This window comes from Drosophila albomicans, chromosome 3 (genome assembly GCF_009650485.2).
Source record: "Drosophila albomicans strain 15112-1751.03 chromosome 3, ASM965048v2, whole genome shotgun sequence".
Classification (NCBI taxonomy): Eukaryota; Metazoa; Arthropoda; class Insecta; order Diptera; family Drosophilidae; genus Drosophila; species Drosophila albomicans.
This window is the reverse complement of record NC_047629.2, coordinates 3,800,006-3,819,454: the sequence shown is the minus strand read 5'-3', so window position 1 is coordinate 3,819,454 and position 19,449 is coordinate 3,800,006. Positions and strand designations below refer to the sequence as shown.

Sequence of the window (19,449 nt, the reverse complement as noted above, 5' to 3'; positions counted from 1 at the left end):
GATAATAACAATAAGTATGAATGTGTGTAATTTTTAAAAATTAATATCCGGTCTTCACTGACGCTGACCTTGTCGTGTCCCAACTCATTTCATATCTGACGCTCTCGATGAACATCAAAACAGTTATCAGCCGCAAGAAATGGGCAGCACCAAAGCACCAAAGCAGCGACAGCAGCAGGCAGGCGACAACTGTGTCAACATGTGTTCTTAGCGCTTAGATACAAGACACAAGATACAGATACAGACAGATACCGAAACAGAACTGAGTGAGAACGAAGCTTGCACTTTGCAGACGAGCACAGCTTGAGTTCGTTGCTTAAATTCGCTACTTTCGCGCCATTAAATCAGCCGCCTCTTTAGCTCAGTGGCAGAGCACTGGTCTTGTAAACCAGGGGTCGTGAGTTCAATCCTCACAGGAGGCAATTCCTACGAAATTTTCAGTTTTCTTTTTTGAGAGCTAACTAAATTTAAATTGTGCTTAAGACAACGCGAAATTTAGTTTCTTTTGAGACTCAAAGAAAAGCCGCTCTCTCTTTCTCTGCAACAATCAATCATAATCAATTTATGTAAACTGAGAAGGTAAAGAAGATTTTGAATACGATACATTTGTTTGCCTAAAAAATTGATATGCCCATTTCATGCTGATTAAAATCTCAAAGTATGTATGTACATATATACCTAGCAACTAGATACAGTAAACGCTTGCTAAAGTGAATATATTTCAATTGATTGATTTAGTTTTGCTCAATTTAATACCTTCCTTTAAATACTAAAGCTCCTCGATTGAAGCTTAATTTTAAGATTCGAAAAAGTTGCCTTTACCTTTATTCTTTTAAGCTTTCAGACTTCAGACTCTTTGTTGCTAGTTAGAGAGTCTTATTAGGTTAAGTCGCATGTGTGTGTTGCTCTAAATAAAATAAGTATGAAGCGTTCTCTGGGCCAATGAAGCTGCAGTTGTTACTTTTCCTGTTGCACTTTAATTGCAAAATTGCATTAGTGACACAATTTATGGTGTCGCGATCATGAAACGTTTCATGTTCCATGGACATGCACTTGGCAACCGGAAAGCAACAAGCGAGAAGCGAAAAGCAAGAAGCGCAAAGCGAGAACTGGCAACCGGGATAGACAGCTGACGATGCATCAACTGGGCGGCAAAGCTGTTGCAAATTGCAGCTGAAGTCACTCCATGAAGTATATTAACATGATACATACATATATGGGGCATAAATTCGTTTAATTAGAAGCGTTTGCGTTGCGAGGAGGCAACTGAAAAATGCTGCCATCATTTTGACCCTTGACATAAATTAAGAAAGTCAGGCCGAGAGACATCATCCTGTTTTTTCAAGTGCCCTGAAAATTGTGTATCGCATTGCAGCCACAAAATAACAATTTACAGCGTGAGCTGTGGCCTTTGGCCCGTGTTTGGTTTCCCAGCAATTGCTTGCATGAGATTTTCCTGCCACTTGCGGCGTTTTCAGTGTTTACTTTGCTTTCGTTTCTGTTCTGTTCTGTTCTTTTCGTTTTTCTTTTCGGGAAAACCATAAAAAAGTAGCTGCAGAATGACAGCGACAAGTGATTGCTGTTGCCTCGATTGCGACTCCTCGAGGAAGTGTCTGTTAGTTTATGATAGTGCTCGTCGTGGTTTTCGGGCAGGTTGACAGACACACAAATACAGACAATGTATGCGTAGTGGGTTTTTGTCTCGATTCCCACTCTTTCTGTTCTTTTGTCATCACACAGTGGTATCAAAAGACTCAAACAACAAACTCGCTATGATAATAACTTCTGCCAAAAAGTTTGTTTGGGTTATTTTTATATCTCTTAAACAGTTTTGATTTTGTAATAGTCTAACGGTATGCCCACATTTCACTGTTTTCTACATTTTTTAATGGGCCCGCACCATTGTCCGAGTTTTGATTTATAGGCGGCGACATTAGCTAATCGAAAGGTTGAATAAAAAGCTTGCCACTCCGAGAAAAAAATGCGAGCAACGAAGGGGAGGACAACACGTGAAGCGCGTGTGCGGCATGCGAGTGAAAAAAAGGTTCTACTTTATTTTTGGTAAATGCACAAATGCATCCTTTTTTCCAGTTGTTTTTTGATTTATGCCTTTGAGTTTCGTGTCTGTTTTGGGTGCTTCGCGTGCTGTGCTAATTTTAATGATTTTTAATGGCCAAATGTAATCAACGCTGGCAACCCCCGCCCTTCAGCTACAACCCCTACGCACACACACAAAAAAAAAGAAATAAAAGGGTTGCTAGGAGTATATAGATTGTGTTGTGTTTGGGTTGTTGTGATCATTTTAATTGACTTTGCGCACGAGCGCGCACTGATCTCTATCTGGATCTGAATGCCACATCCAAATGCCGGGCCACTTGAAAAAGGCACCACTAAGAGAACATTTGGCCACTGCCTCATCGTGGCAGTCAGTCAATGGGTTTAACGAAATTCCCGATACGAAACTCGAGCAGCGCGATTATCCAAGCACGGAAATGGACATTTAAGATGCATGTCATAAAAATCTCAAGCCGATGGCAGCTGTCAAAATAAGGAGACGCCTCCTGCCAAAGATGCAGTTCGATTTGGTAAGGGGGGAGTTCAATGCACTGCACTACTTAACTACAAAACTGCTTCGACTATTATGAATTGTATTAAACCAAAGTCGAGCTATGCTTGCCCTAGTAATTCATGTATCGCACTCTCTTTTGTCTCTCTATTCTGTGAACTCGCTACGACTTGCTCTTTACATAAACCCACCACCAAATTCGACAGAGCTGAGATCGAGCTTAGCGCGACTGCGTTGCATGCATGTAACAGCGAGGGGTGTCTTACAACTTGTTTACGAATTTATTAGTTAAATGTCAGCGATCGAATAAGATACATTCTAAAATGATTTTCGTAAATCATATTGTTTAACTTATAAAATACTCTGTTCTTTACGTCAAAAATGAAATGAACACTTGAAAAATGTATAGACAACTTAATAATATTACATATATGTTTTTGAAAATACATTTTTCGCTAAAAAAATATATATTATTATACTTTTTTCATTTGTAACTTAACTTAAATTTCTAAAGCGACACAGTGTAATACTAATTCACACACAATTTTGACACACTATACTCGTATTTTTCAAATAAAGTGTGCTAAAGTACAAATAATTTTAGTATATTAACTCTTTACTGCAATAGTTAAATGTCCAGCTCAATTCAATTCGCTTCAGAAACAACATGAGTCACCCTCCCCATCAGCGCAGTCGCTGCTTACAGTGCGCTGCTTTTACTGCTGTTAGCGCTGCCGCAGCCGCCGTTGCTCAGCACACATTCAGTGCTCAAGTAGCCGTCGTGCCAGACACAACGTTGCGCTCTCTCGTTGTCGCTCGCTCTCGCGTCCGTTACGTTACGATCTTTTTCAAGAGGTTGTGCGCCTGCGCAACTGGAAGTTTGGAATTGTGGAATTCTGCTGCCGCCGCAAGGAACTCTCTTGAGTTCGCAGTCGCGACGCGAATATTTTGTACATTGTTGTGCGCTGTCGTTTGTTTATTAGTTTTTCGCGCTCGAGTGTAAATTTCCTGTGTTCAGGTTTATTTCGTGGGGAAGGAGAGAGAACGGAAATGCAACGAAAAGGAAATCAAACATACTTGTATGACAAACGGAAATTGAATTGTGTGCAGCATTGTGCGCTGTGCGAGTGCGCACGAGTTTGAATTAAATTAATTGAATCAAAGCAAAAACGCCAATAATTTGTGGTCAACATTTTGAAGAAAATAATATAAAAAGCAAAAAAAAAAAGAAAAAACAAATTGAACTCTGAAAGCCAAGTCAACAGTCGTAATAAATATACATAAAAGATAATAACAACGATAATGGTGAATTGTGCGTCGATTTAGCGACGGTCTCGGATGCGGTTGCAAACAGCAAAGATCGACACAATAGCTGCTGCCGCTTTCATTGATTTATTGCCAAAGTGTAAATAATTGCAACAAAGTCGCACGAAGTGAATTCGATCGAAACTAAATGAAACTCAATTGAATTGAAATTCCACCATTGATGCGAGTTTTTGGACAATTTCGAGAAACCGACACAAAGGCAATTCAGAATCACATTTATCGAGCAAACGCGCACAGATAAAATAAACACCCCAGTGTGGTAAGTGGCCAATTAACTAAAATTAGAAACTCATAGCTTGGATTCACTTCATCTGCTAGAGTAGTAATAATCATAGTAAGTAGAGTGCAAGTCACTTTTGTAAAGGTTACAACTCGCTTACATTCTTACTACACAGTGCAGCCTGCCTCAAGGCGCACCCAGGCAATGATGTGGCAAATATAACTAGCTAAGGCCGCTCCTCTAAATACACACACTTATGTACATATATAAGAGTGTTGATTATGCAAGGTTCTTCAGCTGAAGATTTGCAAAAAAAACCACAGAGTTTAAATTGCACTTCACGTTCTCGCATTTTGGCAATTTTTACTCTTGAATTATGGATTACGAAACAGTTTCTTCTATGCTAGCTAATAGAGCTGAGGTTTTTGTTCTGTTCTGTTTTTGCCAACAAAAGCTCTGCCAGAATTGGCTTGAAAGTGGCTAGCTGACTGGCTTATCATAACAAAAGAATTGCCTTTCGCAATCAAGAAAGAAAATTGTTGACGTATAGTATAGAGAAATAAATTACGAGGCGCTCGGCTTCGACTATTAAAACGCGATTTGAATTGCTGATGCTGAAACCAAACCGATGCCGCAAAAAGTTCGATGTCGATGCTTTCAGTAATTAATATCGTTGCTAATCCAGCAGCAGGTTGCGGCTGCAAAATCAAATCAAGAGTTCCATTTAATTGAAATTCTATTGGAATTTCTAGTTTGCCCTTGGCTAATGCTCATGTTGATGCAGCGCTATAATTACATATGATTTTCTGCGGTTGACTCACATACAGACACACAGACAATTTCAGGTAATTGTCTGTTGAATTCAATTCAACAACAATGAACAGTGAACAGTGGCAGGTATATCTCAGTGTATCCAATTGTCTTGTTCTCTCGATAGTGTCATTAATTTTAAGAGTCTCTCTCTCTCCATTCCCCCACCGTCTGTGTGCATTGCATTTGAATAACAATTGAGGTAGAGAACGGTACCACGTTTATTGAGATTCGAATTTCGAAAAGGGCCAGCAAAAGTAAGCAACCCTTTGGGCCCGAACCCGGTCCCGGTCTCAGTCCCAGTCCCGAACAGGATGTTAGACCGGGGGCCGATTAACATATTTTTTTTTTAGATTCTTCTGCTGTTGACTTTATCGTATTTGTTTTTCGTCTGCTCTTTGTCTGCTCATTTGTCTTTGTGCTCAATGCCAACAACGCAATCAAAGTTTCTGGCCATTCATATGTAAATCGTAAATCTCCACAATATGTGCCTAAGTCTTTTTCTCCCTCTCTATCTCTATCTCGAGTATCTAGACTGAGATGCAACTTGAGCTTGATTGGAAAGCAGCTAACGAGTTCGGTTTGGTGTTGATTTAACCTTCTCGTTGAGCTGAAACTGTCTTAGTTTCACTTTCGTTTCAAAGAAGCTGACAACAATTAAAGTTTCATTCAGCATTGATCTTAATTTTCACCTGCTTCGCTTTGTCTGGGGAGATTGATATTTCCGATGCTTGACAGATCGCTGAAAGATCTACAACAATTTGCACTTTCGTTTCGATTGACAATATCGAATAATTTAATGACACACACAAATAGTAGTATATCTATGTGCGATCGTTTAGTATATAAACTTTCTAGACGCGTATAGTGTCAAGAGAATTGATTTGCATAAATGATTTGCCAGCACAACTTTCACGCGACCCAAATGACATTCTAGCTGAACCCATTGGCGTTAATTGTTCGTCGAGATTATGGCTAATTATCCACACAGACAAGTACACGTACTCATAGTCATCGTAGACGGCAACACAGCTGCCAACTGGCAACTGCGAACTGCCAAGTGATCGGAGCAGCTGTGCCACCTTGGTAAGAACTCTTGACAGCTAAACCACTTTGGGCCAAATCGAGTCAAAGTTGAAGCTCAGGTTGTAGCTGAAGATGATTAAGATGAAGAAATGCTAATGCAGAATCACGAACTTAAAAGTAATATAATAAAAAAGAAAAATAAAAGCATCGTATTTGTGTCAAGTCTATTAACTTATGTGTATTGTAATACTCGGTTCAGTTTCCCCAGTTCCTCGTTTTCTTTTGGTCATTTCTGAGTCTCTATCTATCGCTGTTGTTGTTGGCGTCTGTCTGGTCCATTTGCTGGCCATGTGCTCAGCCTCTATTAAGGTGATTATTTTATCAATGTCGCACTGGTTGTCATTGTCATTATTGTTTGTTATTACTGTGAAACACTTGTGTGCACATACCAGAGCACAATTGTCAAGTGTGTTTAGAGCTGTGCTAATTTGTGTGTGTGACAAACAATTCATTTGGCCACATAAATTACGATCTTAAAGTGCTCGAGCTAAAATTGAAATTGAAACTGTGCCAAAGGCATTCAGTAGATACCAGCAGTCATGAGTACTCATACCTAACAAAATCGAGTACCCGTATTTATCAAACAGCTGTTCAGAAATTCCGTACCCAAACCCAGGGGTTAATGTTTATGTTGGTAAAACAAACAAACCTTTGGCATATACCATTGTGCCCAATTTGTGTTATAATGATTCGTTAATTATCTTGAAAAAACACGATAACAAAAACGATACGAAGTTCAAACACTCTAGTGTTTCAGTTAATACGGTGTATATGATTTCATTTATTCACCCCACACTGTATAGTGTATATTATTTATTAATGCAAAACAACACGAAATATTGCCAAAAAATATAATGAACAGCCAATATGTAAAACCAAAACCTTGATATATGACATTTAAATGACGTTATTAATTATTGAAAATTATAAAACAAAGTAGAAATAAAAAAGATAAATTTTAAAAAAGTTTTTGCTTTCAATTATTTGAGTTGCCTCCTGTGAGGATTGAACTCACGACCCCTGGTTTACAAGACCAGTGCTCTGCCACTGAGCTAAAGAGGCGCTTGAAGTTTCGCTGTCTGATATGCAGCACACTTTACGTGAGCAGAACAGTTCTTGGCAGAACAAGTAAAATGTTAACAGCACAAGTTAACAGCAAACTGTACACTTAACAGAAATATTAGACAAGCAGTGGAAGCTAACAGCGACTTGCTTATTTGCATTAACCGAGTCGTCATGTGTTAAATTAAATGTTTTTGCTCTGGCTGACTGTATTAGCAAACGAAACAGGTGTCATCTCCATTTTAGTAATTGAACAAAATAATTTGCATTGCCCATTACGACGACAACAAATACGCAAATTGTGGTCGCACTGAGCTCATCTCACAACAATTTGTAGGAGCGCTTCAGAGAAACAAAAGTGAAATATCGTACATTAATAAACATAGGTTTGTTTACACATATATGTATAAAAATATACATATAAACAACAAGCTGAGCGGCGACGACAACGTCGGGTAGGCAACACCTTCAATCTTCAAACGCGTTTAAATTGGACATTTTATACGTGGGGGGCAGGCGTCTCCACAGATATTTCAGCTCTCTCGAATGCACAGCATCAACAACAGCAGCAGCAACAATAATAACAACAACAGCCACGTTAATAATACAGCAACTGTATAAATGTTTTGTGCGTTATGTGTGTAATTTGAAATGGAATTGCTTTTGAATTCGTGCATTTCATTAGCATAAAAAGCTCATTTCAATTTTCGTACAGGGGGCAAAGCTCAAAGCAGCGCGTGGGAAGTCTTGGAAGTTGGCGATCAAACGATTTGAGCTTTCCACTTCTTCGAGTTGCGCGATCTTAAGCTGCATTCTCATCGCACTTACGTCGAGTATTACAAGTAATTTATGCAATTGTCAACTGATAGGGATCAGCCATAATTCCAATGCATATTTATGGGCAAAGAGAGCAAAGCAATCCGGTGAGGCGTCTAACCACACACGAGTAGTTTTACCCAAGAGATGATGCCTGCCCATAACATATAAAATAGACATCAACAAACTTGACTGCCCATCGTAATCTCGAAGAACTGAACAAACTGCTCCTCTAATTAGAATTTATGGTCATGATCAGTGGCAAGGCAGTTTTCATCTCAGATAGTTTTGATCTCCCGCGAGACCTTTCCACACGATTGACAAGTTTTGCGGCGACTTAAGCGACACCAATTTCGAAATCTGTGACCATTTTTCAGGTCATTTTCGGTCAAAGTCACAGCTCGAAAACACGAGCTAACGAGCCGTTGATAGACCATAAGACCGGAATCCGGAATCCGAAGACAACGAGTTTCATTCACCTTGCAGATGTCCCAGTTGCTTGACCAGCGCAGCGCGTCGCCATCTCATTCAAAACCGAATGCAATTTGTGTGAATTTCAACATAAATTTAACAGTACATTTGCAACTTGTTCTCGTTCTTGGTTACACGCAGTAGTCATCGTAGTGGTAGTTATACAGCCTGTTCAACTGTTTAACCCGACACCTGCCTCACCTCTCGCACCCTGTGCCACAAAGCGCGGTTCTTTTTGTCAATTCGTTGTTTCACTCTTGACTAACACCGGAAACTTGCTGCCGCCTCTCTTCGTGTTTGTCTAAATGAATATAATAGAGACGAGGGCGGTTCATAAAAATATATATAGATTATATTCTGTTCTGCATTTCTTAGTTTAAGCAAAGTAAATCGATGGAACAGAATAAATATTCCGAAATGAAAAATTGTTTTGTATTAAGTTGAAGAGGATAAAGCTGGATTGACCATTCTTGAAATAAGATTGTTTTTAGGAACAGAATTTTAATTGTCGACCACTTTTGCTAGTAAAATTAGAAGCTGACATTCGCAAATCTTATCAACAAAATCAAATCTTATCAACAAAATATTGAAATCAATACAAATATAAAGAAATAAATAAATTATTTATTTATTATTTATATCAGTATAAGTCACTAAAATTGACTCTACTCTTATACAATTTATCATACCACCCTCGTAGTCATATTTAGGTCCACCGCAATTTTTTGCAATGGCGACTATCGCTGGTTAATTATCAGACTAAAGGCACCACTCTGAAGCTTGGTTCTTCTGGTCTAGGTCTTGCTCTTGGTCGTGGTCTTGGTCTTGGCGTGGTTGCGCTTCAGCGAACCCGACGCCCCGTCAGCGCCCACACGACCGTCTTCGGGTGTGTGCCTGGGAAATAGTTGTGGTCGCCATCTCCGTTGCAGTTGCAGTGGTCTTGGGTTAGAGCCATGTCTTGTTGCACTTGTTCTTATTGAATTGCGAGCAGAACCCTTCAAGTTGGCCACGCAAATTCTGCAACATATTAAATGAGTGCTGCGAATATAAATTTCCACATACATAGTTCAACGATCGTCAAGCTTGAGTTGTTGTTGCTGGCTACAAACTCTCACGATGTAACTGACACTGCAATTTAACGACCTTTGGACCCTGGGCAAAGCCTGCAATTTACCAACTCTATACGTATATATAATGAACTATATATGATCTGAGAATTGCTGTGAAGAAAGCTCTCTCATTTGGGTCTCGTCAGCGCGTAATTAGGCATTAATGCTAAATTAGATTAATGATGGGCCCACATTAGGCTCTCGAATTTAAAAAACATCAGCAAAACAATAGGCTACAGCAACGAGTCTTGACTAGAACGTGTCGTGTTGTAGTTCCTGTCCGTCTGCCAGTCGATCTGTCTCTACCCGTGTAGGCAACACGCAAACTGAGACTCAAAAACACAAACTAACACCCAAGACAACAGACAACCGACAACCGACATCAGGCAGATAAGACTCAAAGCTGTCATGTTGATGAAGTTCTAAGTTGAATTTGTAGAACGATGCCAGCCAGCATGGTAATTAGTCTAAGAGACTAATGACTGCCTTGTTTCATCTCGAAGACAAGGAAGTTCAGCCAAAATAGCACAATGTCAAAGTGATGTTATAAGCAGATACACAGCAAAAGATACAGATACAAGTGCGCTGTGATTACCTCAGATACTTGCTGATTCGTGGAATCTTTGCCACAATTAATGACAGTCCTATCTGCCAATCACAGCAGAGTTTCATTGTTGTGAAGTTTTTCATTTCTAAGTTTAAATATCGTTTTTAGATCTATTATTCATATGAACTAATATAAATCGCAAACTGCCGTGCTGTGACCTCAAAAATGTAATTTTATGGTCAACTTCTAGAGTGTTTTCTATAAATGCAGCCATGCGGAACACCGTTGTAAATGATAGTAGAACGCACTTCTTGGTAACTCATTAAAAAGGAAGCTAACGGTTGCCACCGCTTCCACATGCATTAATCTCTTCGCCATTAGCATATGCAAGGAAATCTTGGGTAGCATCTCTCAGATACATTTGTGTGTCACAAGTATCTATGACAAGCTATGAATGCGACGCTTTGTTTCTCCCTTTTTATGATGTGCGGTAAAAAGAAAAAAACAAGTGAAAAGCACAAAGGCAACAGTTGCCGCCACATTAGGTAATGTGATCTATGCAGACAACCAGCAGCATCTTTGTATCTTATACTCTATCTATATTTGTATCTGCATCTGTGTCTGTTTCTGTATCTGTATCTGGTTGTGTGTACCTTGTGTGTAGCTATGCAAATCTGCATATCAAATGCATATCTTTGTCTTGCGGCGGCTCCCAGACAAAAGAGTAGCGAGCAGTGAGTGTGTGGTTAGTGTGTGTAATTTGTATCTACCGAAAGTGCGTGCCGCTGGGAGCTCAAGCAACTGACAATCAGCAGCTCAGTGGGTTGTAGTTGTGGTTGCTGTTGTAGTTGCAGTTGCAGTCGCAGAGTCGCAATGGTTGTGGTAACGGCACATCCAACGCCCTACAGCACATTTGCATGTCATTATGAGTACGACTATTCTCTTTTTTCTTGTTTCAGTTAGCTGCAAAAGACACGTAATGATCTCAAATGTTTTAGGCCCTAATGCGGTCTTCTACACGTGCAAAGCTATCATTGGGAATTCTTTCATAGTTCTAAATATAGACGAGAGCTAATTAAACTGACTCTCAAACGAGGCGCGCTACAAAATTGTAACATGCCAAAGTTGTTAAGACCGACGAACCGAAAATTGCAGACACTGTAGAGTCGAGGATTGAAGACAACTTCAATTGTTTTAGCGCAACGATGCGGAACGCAAATTAAAGTGACTTTGAAGTGGCAACACTTGGGCATTTGGGTACCACTTGAAGAGGGTTGTGGAAGGGGGAGGGAGAGGGGGAGGGGCGATCTTGTCAACTCGAGTCGAGTTCAAAGTGTATCACATACGTTGCCAAGTACTAACATGTCTCTTATGTGTACGTCTTGTTGCCTCTTGCAGACATCCAACGTGACTCCAATTGGACCATGGACACCGGAAGTGTGGTTAGCGAACCGATTTCCGCGCATCATCGCGCCTTCGCCAAACAGAAATCGGCCTCTATGGTAAGTGAACTCGCAGCTCGGTAGACAGTTAAGTTGTGTAAACAAGCCCATATTATTATTATATTACTTACTTTATACAATATGCCCATAAATTATGATTGGTGTGCACTTGCGCCCTATTGTCTAATTCGATTATATAAGTGCGCCAATCATTTGCGGCTAATTAGCTGCAGACACGCACAGTCAAACTAGACGTAGTATAAGCATACAAGTGTGTATATAGTAGACATGTGCCAGCATCAGATACTTTACATAATTTCACGCTAGAAAGTTGAAGTTGTCGAAAATGAAATTCGCAAAAGCAAATAAATTTACAAATACAAGGTACAACAGCGAAACAGCGAACAGACAACATGCAACATGCAACGTGTTTATTGCGCTTGAAAAACTTTATTGAAATCAGCAAGTCAATAAAACATTGCAACTATTCAATCCATGTATCCATGCATCATCCACAGACCCATCCACAATTTACAGCTATTAATTGTTAACTATTAATGCTTCGTAATGCATTTTTAAGCAACACTTTCTCGGCTCCAAGAGACGAACTCATTCCCACATTTAATCTTGCCAACGCATTTGAGCATCGACATTCATCAATTTCTAAAAACAATTTAAGATGAGTTTTAGTTTGGCAAGACACAAAAAAAGTATTATATGTATGAAAGATTTCTTTGAGTCATATTCTAAATTAATTGTAATTTAATCACAATGATACATTACAAAAAAATCTACTCAAACTTCAGATCTTTCAAAATCAAATGACTCATTGAGAAATTCTTAGAAAACAAAAAATTATGAGACATCCAAGTTTTCGTTAAAAATTGTATTTTATGTTTAGTTTAATCAATATATATTCTTGACATCATCTGCATGAACTTGTATTATTAAAAAAAAATATATAGAAATTATTATTAGTGATAGTAAACATTGTTATTATTGATAGTATATAATTAATGCTCTCAAACTCACTTCCACATTTCAAATTTATATGAAATCTCTCATGAATGAAATAAAATGACTAATTAAAATGACTGTTAAGCAAACAAAAAGAATGCAGTCCCGTAAAAAGAAGATTCATCCTTTTTATCCTCTGTACACGATGTTTTTGCAATTTTTTTAATGACAACGGTGTATAATATTAATAAAGTATATTGTGTACGACTCCAATTAGTATAATGATTTTTTAACGAGGAGTTGCCTTTTAATAGGCGTCTAAACACTCAAAATGTTCAGATAGCAATCAGCTTGCGCAATTAAATAAACAATTCTCATGGAAGTTTTAATGTTATCCAAAAACCGGCTAACTGCAGATGCCATCTTACTCGTAACCACCGCTTGACAAGCAGTCGAAAGCAGTGCAAAGCTTTAAAAGGCATCGTTCAGAGTGGCACGCTATGTACACATTTGATGATTAGTTGCTGATTGAAAGAATTGAAAGATTTCTTTTGAAATTGAATTGAAAATTGTTGTAATAAAGGTTAGTGGGCTTATCTTCATGAAAATTCAAGTTTAAATACCGCACAAGCATAAATGCTATTCGTGTTACACCTACGAAATCCAATTAAGTATGTAAGCTTGGTAGAAAAAGATTTGAATGGATAAGAATTGAAAAAAAAAAAAAACAAAAAATGTACAGCTGCGGGTGTTCATTAGACTATGAAAACTGATTTATATATTATTTATAGATACGGACGGTACTTCCGCCGACGCAGAAAGATACAGCAAGACGCATTGTGGACTTTCCACACACTCGGACTATTCCATATACATAAATGTACGATACAAAAGCAAGGCCTTGCAAATTAGTTAAAGAAAAAATGGTTGGGCAGTCATCCAAAACACTACAAAAATAACAACAGTAAAACTCTTCTATTGAATGACTTTCACTCTCGAAGCGAAATGATTGAAAGCAACAGTAAATTACGAGTATTTTTAGATGTTTAGCACCGATGTGGACCGTTAACTGGGCTGCTTATTAGTCATAAAGAGTGGAGAATGAGGCGTAACTTTTCGCATTTTTTTTTTTGGAGAAAGATGCGGTAATACGAGTTCAAGCACTCGCTTATTAGCATGTATATGTTGCAGTCAATAAGACGTCTTCTCATTTAACAAATAAATATTAAATTAGCATATTCAATTCGATTAATGCCCAAGTTAGCACCCCGGGTACGTAATTCACACCCTTTGGGAGCACAAACGTGTCATATACGGTCAATTAATTTCTTTCACAGAATTACACCAATTATTCAAACTTCTCAACGCGACACATGTGGTTCAAAGTTGCAACTGATGAGAAATTTCCGTAATATATGTAAATTTATTAATGATCGCAGCGAAAAGTCAAAAAAAGGACCATCGGACCAACCAGGAAGTTCTCACGTTTTAACTGGACAATGTCCGGTCTTGACGAGTAATTGTTGAAATTTCATCAGAACTTCCTTGCAGATGCAGTCCTTAAAAATATTATTACAAAGTATGGGGTTGATAAAGTAACGCCACTAAGTCCATAATCTTGTACTTAAGAAGGGTGTGTCACCTTTTCTACAATGGTGGTTGCTTTTCGAATGCATCTAAGACATATGAGTCGCTGTAACGGCTGTTGCCGGCTTCTCGTTGCACTTTTTGCTTCTGCTTCGTCTTTCGCTTTGCTGTCGTTGAGCACGTAGTCGTAGCAATGAGCTTTTGTTACGTCAACTAGTATCAACAGGTTAGGAAGCTTTCGTGTTATCGCATTTATACATAAAAGCTCAAAACACTTGACAAAGCTTTTCAGTTGTCGAAGAAGTATTCGCGTGCCAACAGCAGCTTTTTCATTTATCTTACACATTTGTTTTGTTATGCGCTCAAAATTTGTTTGTAAACGATACTTGTTATTGTAAAATATTGTGATAATTAAAAATAACTAAACGCGATTTGCGGCAAACATTGTGAAGTGTTGTGAATATACATAGCTAACCTACAAAATACATATTGCAAATGTTTGTTAATGCTTATGTGCTAGTGAATTATCAGTGATATCAAACGGAATCCGTCGTAAGCCATCGCATTCTGTTAATTGATTAATGCAATAAAATACATACATACATATGTATACAGATATTTATTTCTATAGATACTAACAATAAACACCCAAGATTAACGCAATATCACCGCGCCGGCAAAGCAAAAAAAATAAATAAAACAAAAACAAAGCAAACGAACGACAAGAGCTTTCAGCAGTAGCTTAAGCTCCACGCACGCACACAAAGCGAGTCAACTGTGATCGACTCTGTCTTCCCCCCTTTTACACACAACTTTCACAGCGAGAGCCAAGCCCCATTGAAATGCGAGTCGTGAGTGTTAGTCTGCTTTCGGCCTTCGTTCGGCTACCATCGCTTATTCGCTCACCTGCGCTTGTGTCGCGGACTGTGAATATTAAAAGCTTCTGCGCCGTTTCACCACGATTGCTGCATAGTCAATCAGCTGCAATGAGTCTGCCGGAGCGCAAGCCATTTACACCGGATTTCTTCTTTCGTCAAGTGCGTAAACAGTCGTTATCTGATACTCTTCTTTTGTGATGTAATCGCTAAAAATGTCACGAAATTGAAAATTTCCAACAGCTGTTCGATGGCGAGAGCAGCACCTACAGCTATCTGCTGGCGGATGTGGGTACCGGAGAGGCAGTTATCATAGATCCCGTGCTGGAGCAAGCTAAGCGCGATGCGCAGCTAGTAAAAGATTTGGGCTTCAAGCTCAAATATGCCAGTAAGTGTTGGAACTATGGAGTACAATGAACTCTGGACTTAAAACCACAATTTCTGTAGTCAACACTCACATGCATGCTGATCACATCACCGGCAGTGGCTGGCTAAAGCAGTTAACTGGTTGCCAATCAATAATTGCTGGTGCAAGTGGCGCCAAGGCTGATCGCCACATCAAAGAGGGCGACCGCATTGAGTTTGGACGGCACTCGATCGATGCACTGGCCACACCTGGCCACACCAATGGCTGCATGAGCTATGTGATTCAGGAGCAGGGTTGCATTTTCACCGGAGACACTGTCCTGATTCGCGGCTGTGGACGAACCGACTTCCAGGAGGGTAGTCCGAAGAGTCTCTATGAGAATGTGCACAGCAAGATCTTCAGTCTGCCGGAGAATTATCGCATCTATCCAGCGCATGATTACAAGTGAGTTGCGAACTCGGATTTCTGTACAAACTCTTAACTGGATTATGTTTACAGAGGACAGCTGGAGAGCAGCGTGTGGGAGGAGAAACGCTACAATCCTCGCTTGACGAAAACGCTCGAGGAATTCATACAGATCATGGATAACTTGAATTTGCCCTATCCCAAGAAAATCGGTGAGCATTGGGAAACCTAAATCCCTGTTTAAAGCCAATGCTAAATGTACTTTGTGGATCTCTTACAGATGCTTCACTGCCTGCCAATCGCGAGTGTGGAGTCTATGATATACCCAAGGAGTAGGCGTCATATAATACAAAGAAGTTTACAATGACTTTGTAGGGATACGGAAATTATTGTCGTGGCTCAACTTGGTCTAAGCTGTATTTCTTATCATTTCGGAAGTCACTTACAAGTTTGGACTATTCCATTGAAAAGCTTTACTAAACTTCTGTCATATTTATATATTTTTAATAAGCATTTAGGAAAACAATAAATTCAACAGCGACTAAGTATAATATATCTTAGTTTTTTGTAAAAAATAAAACTATAAACAAATTGATTAATTATTTACATCTAAAAAAAATTGGTGCAAAAAAAATACAAATGTTTTGAATTGGGAAATGAGTATTAAATTTATAAACATATCTTTATTTTAAATCGAGTTATTCTAATCAAAATGTTAGATTTCTTTCAACACATTTGATAGAACATAATAAACTTAAGATTTCGAATGACTTCAGTCATTATTTCTTCGCCTTAATTGAATGTCTTTCATTGTAATCTAATGAATTTTCTTCTCTTCACTCCGCTATAGACGATTCTCAACCCGAAGAGCTGTGCCAGCGCAGCCAAGTACAGTCTGCACACTGCGTCGGAGAGCAATCATGACACGCAGCTGCAACTGAGCAGCGCTGCCTCACATTGCTCCACAACCGGAAGGCGTCGCAAGGGCGGCTCCCTAGGCGGCACGCTCTCCTCGCGCTCCACTCGCAGCGAGTCGAAGGAGTTGCGGTCCGCTCTGCAGGATCGTGAGGCTGTCATACAGAATCTACGCATACAGCTCTGTCTGGGCAAGCTGCCACGCCCCAGTGGCCCGCCACTGGACGAGTCGGAGAAGCCAGCTGCCGAGCAGAAGCTAAATCGCCTCAAGGCCGAGGCGGAGAACAAGCGTATTAAGATCAAGAATCTGAAGAGTGCGCTGGAGAAGTTGGACATCACAGAGTGAGTAACACCTCAACTCTCCTTCTATATTTCAATTATTAAGAGTGCTTTCTTTCCTCAGCAACATTGACATACGCATTCGACAGGCGGAGCTGGAGTATGCTTTGGGCCGCGAAGAGCTGCAGATGCTATCCATCGTGGAGGAGGCACGTGCTCTGCAGGCGCGCTTGGAGAAATCCAAGCCCGAGGCTCAGACGCTCTACAACATTATCAGCTCCGGTGTGTCGCTGAGTTTGCATGCGGTGCATGCCACCTCCGGACGTTGGGCAGCTCAACAGCGACCCGATCAGCCGGGATTCTTTGTCGAGTGGGCACTGGAGGGAGATGGACTGTACAAGGGCGATCGCATATTGGAGATCAATGGACGTTTGGTGACCAGCAAGACGAAAGAAGAGCTGCAGAAGCATGTGGGCAATTCGGGCAAATGTCAAATGGTTGTGCTGCGCAAGAAATCCGTACCCATACCACAAAAGCAACTCGACCAGGAGAAGGAGAACAACATGCGGCTGCAGCATCGCATTTCCTACCTAGAGGAACAGGTGCGTGAGCTGCAGACGGTCAAGGAACAGCAGAAGCAGCAGCCACAGAAGCAACATCTAACTGCAGCGACAACTCAATCGAATAGTGCGCATGTGACCAGCATTAGCATATCATCGCCACCCTCACCATCCACTCCGCCAGACAAGCCGTTGATCTTTCAGCGTGGCAACTACATCACCACCTTGGTGGGTGGCAAACCCATTGAGCTGGTGGGCGATGAGCTTCCGCCGACGCACGTGACCAAGACACTGATCAAGGAGAACACTCACATCGATCTGCGCGAGCGTCTGCCCCAATCACATCTCTATTCCATGCCCTCGAAGTCCTTGTCTGCCTCCAAGATATCCATCAACAGTGACTCGGCCTACATGCAACAGCAGCGGAGGGAGAAGGAACGTCAACGGGATCGACACGAACGACAGCGTGAAAGGGATCGACCACGTGATGCACTGCAGCAGCAACAGCAGCTGCATCGTGAGCATTTGATGAGCACACACGCTCGCAGCGTGGAACACCTCAATCACTACAATGGGTAGGTTGCATTAATAAAGAGATATCTCTTCAAGTTTACTAATGAATCTTTCTTTTATGCACAGCCTGGAGCGTCGTAGGGACACCCCCCGCCAGAGTGAGGCTCAAACACTGCGCGCCCGTCTGCCCAGCGACATGCGCAGCGTTAAATCCCTCGACTTTGACAGCGAGAACGAATCAACGAAGCCGTCCACGGAATCATCACGCACAGTTCGACCCACGCCGCCCAAGAAGCCACTGCGTCTCTCCCTGCAGCGCGCCCAGAGTCTGCAAACAGTCGAACTACATCCCTGCTCCGACTTGGATCGTAAGCGACCCATGAAACGGGTGCACAACAACAGCAGCAACAGTGGCGGCTCCTCGCCCAGCGATGAGGGGCAGAGTCACGGCTCAGGTGCAGCTGGAGCAGGTCTCCTTATCGAGAACTGCAGCCCCATGCACACTGCTTCGCTGGGACGACACAAACTCATCTGAATTATCTCATATACATATACATATATATATATATTAGTGACTATTACAAGTACTTTAACATCATCTGGAATTAGTTTAGAATCTGGAGAATCAGCTGCTTTGCAGTAGATTTCCTCAGCAGGCGGACATGTGCAAAATTATATATTAAATTTACAACTCATTTCTTATTTACTTACATACATATATAGTATATATAATCGCTGTACTTACCACACTTATTAAGTAGGGCTTGGCTATTACGAGTAAATTGATTCAGCTTCATTATTTCAAAGCTTGCGAAATCAAGCGAGATTGAATGTATGTAGCATCTATTAGCACAATTTTATAATGTAAATACACTGAATATTTTCAATCAACTTGAACTGAAATTTGTTTGTTTGATTTATTTTGCTAAACAATTTAAAATAATTGTACCAATTGAAAGTTTTTTCCAAGCGATTGAAATTCAAAGTAAGTATACATATAATATAAGTATGCAGCGACTGAGAGGATTAACTTAATGTGTAATTCTATTGTAGTTTTCAAAATTCTAACGAATTAAAACTTTAGAAACCAATGAACGCTCCTACGTTTTACTTAACTTTCCGATTATCCAACCCCAGGAATTTCACACAGGCACGATCAAAAGCTTCATTCATAAGCTATTTACGATAATTATTTAAATAAAACTCACGTTGACGTGTTTAGCGGTTGTTAGGTGAACACTTATTTAGCATATTTAAATTTAACGTATGCAATCGCTGAGTTTATTGAATAACTTAAAAAAAGAGGCAAAACATATCGGATATCATTAGATGCCTTTTGGCTAACAGTCAGATTTTATGGATGGTAAGCTAAACAAAATTTGGGCACCCTAAAGAGCCAAGCCTCTTGATGTATTGCAAAAGAGAGAAGTGTGTAGGAGACAAGGAATCTGAGCGTGAGCGTAGGTCCAATCGTGAGCATGAACGGTAGATAAACAGAGTGTGAGGAAAGAGAGAGAGAACACGATCGTTGTTCGT

The 19,449-nt window shown here is 40.2% G+C and overlaps 2 protein-coding genes and 2 non-coding genes across 5 annotated transcripts in view; 2 read left to right on the top strand and 2 right to left on the bottom strand.

The window, feature by feature from the left end:
* The window catches only part of LOC117572781 (SET and MYND domain-containing protein 4), a 29,597-nt gene extending 10,743 nt beyond the window's left edge, over positions 1-18,854 (bottom strand). Inside the window, exon 1 of the mRNA XM_034255878.2 lies at positions 18,659-18,854. The gene's annotated coding sequence lies outside the window, so the exon portion shown is untranslated. The remainder of the gene's footprint in view (positions 1-18,658) is intronic.
* On the top strand, positions 351-422 carry Trnat-ugu (transfer RNA threonine (anticodon UGU)). The gene has a single exon. It is a non-coding gene; the product is annotated as a tRNA-Thr (tRNA).
* Positions 3,327-18,665, top strand: LOC117572782 (persulfide dioxygenase ETHE1, mitochondrial). 2 transcript variants are annotated; one of them, XM_052005845.1, is made up of 7 exons: positions 3,365-4,151; positions 11,412-11,515; positions 14,821-15,036; positions 15,118-15,262; positions 15,322-15,685; positions 15,740-15,858; positions 15,927-16,207. In XM_052005845.1, exons 2-7 carry the CDS (start codon positions 11,438-11,440, stop codon positions 15,980-15,982), a joined length of 978 nt encoding a protein of 325 aa, XP_051861805.1. In that variant the 5' UTR covers positions 3,365-4,151; positions 11,412-11,437; the 3' UTR covers positions 15,983-16,207. The 2 variants fall into 2 exon arrangements, with proteins under 2 accessions (XP_034111770.1, XP_051861805.1); XM_034255879.2 differs by lacking the exons at positions 14,821-15,036; positions 15,118-15,262; positions 15,322-15,685; positions 15,740-15,858; positions 15,927-16,207 and adding exons at positions 16,497-16,903; positions 16,965-17,975; positions 18,040-18,665 and having other exon boundaries at positions 3,327-4,151.
* Trnat-ugu (transfer RNA threonine (anticodon UGU)) lies at positions 6,999-7,070 on the bottom strand. Its single transcript has one exon. It is a non-coding gene; the product is annotated as a tRNA-Thr (tRNA).
* Positions 18,855-19,449: the final 595 nt, after the last annotated feature.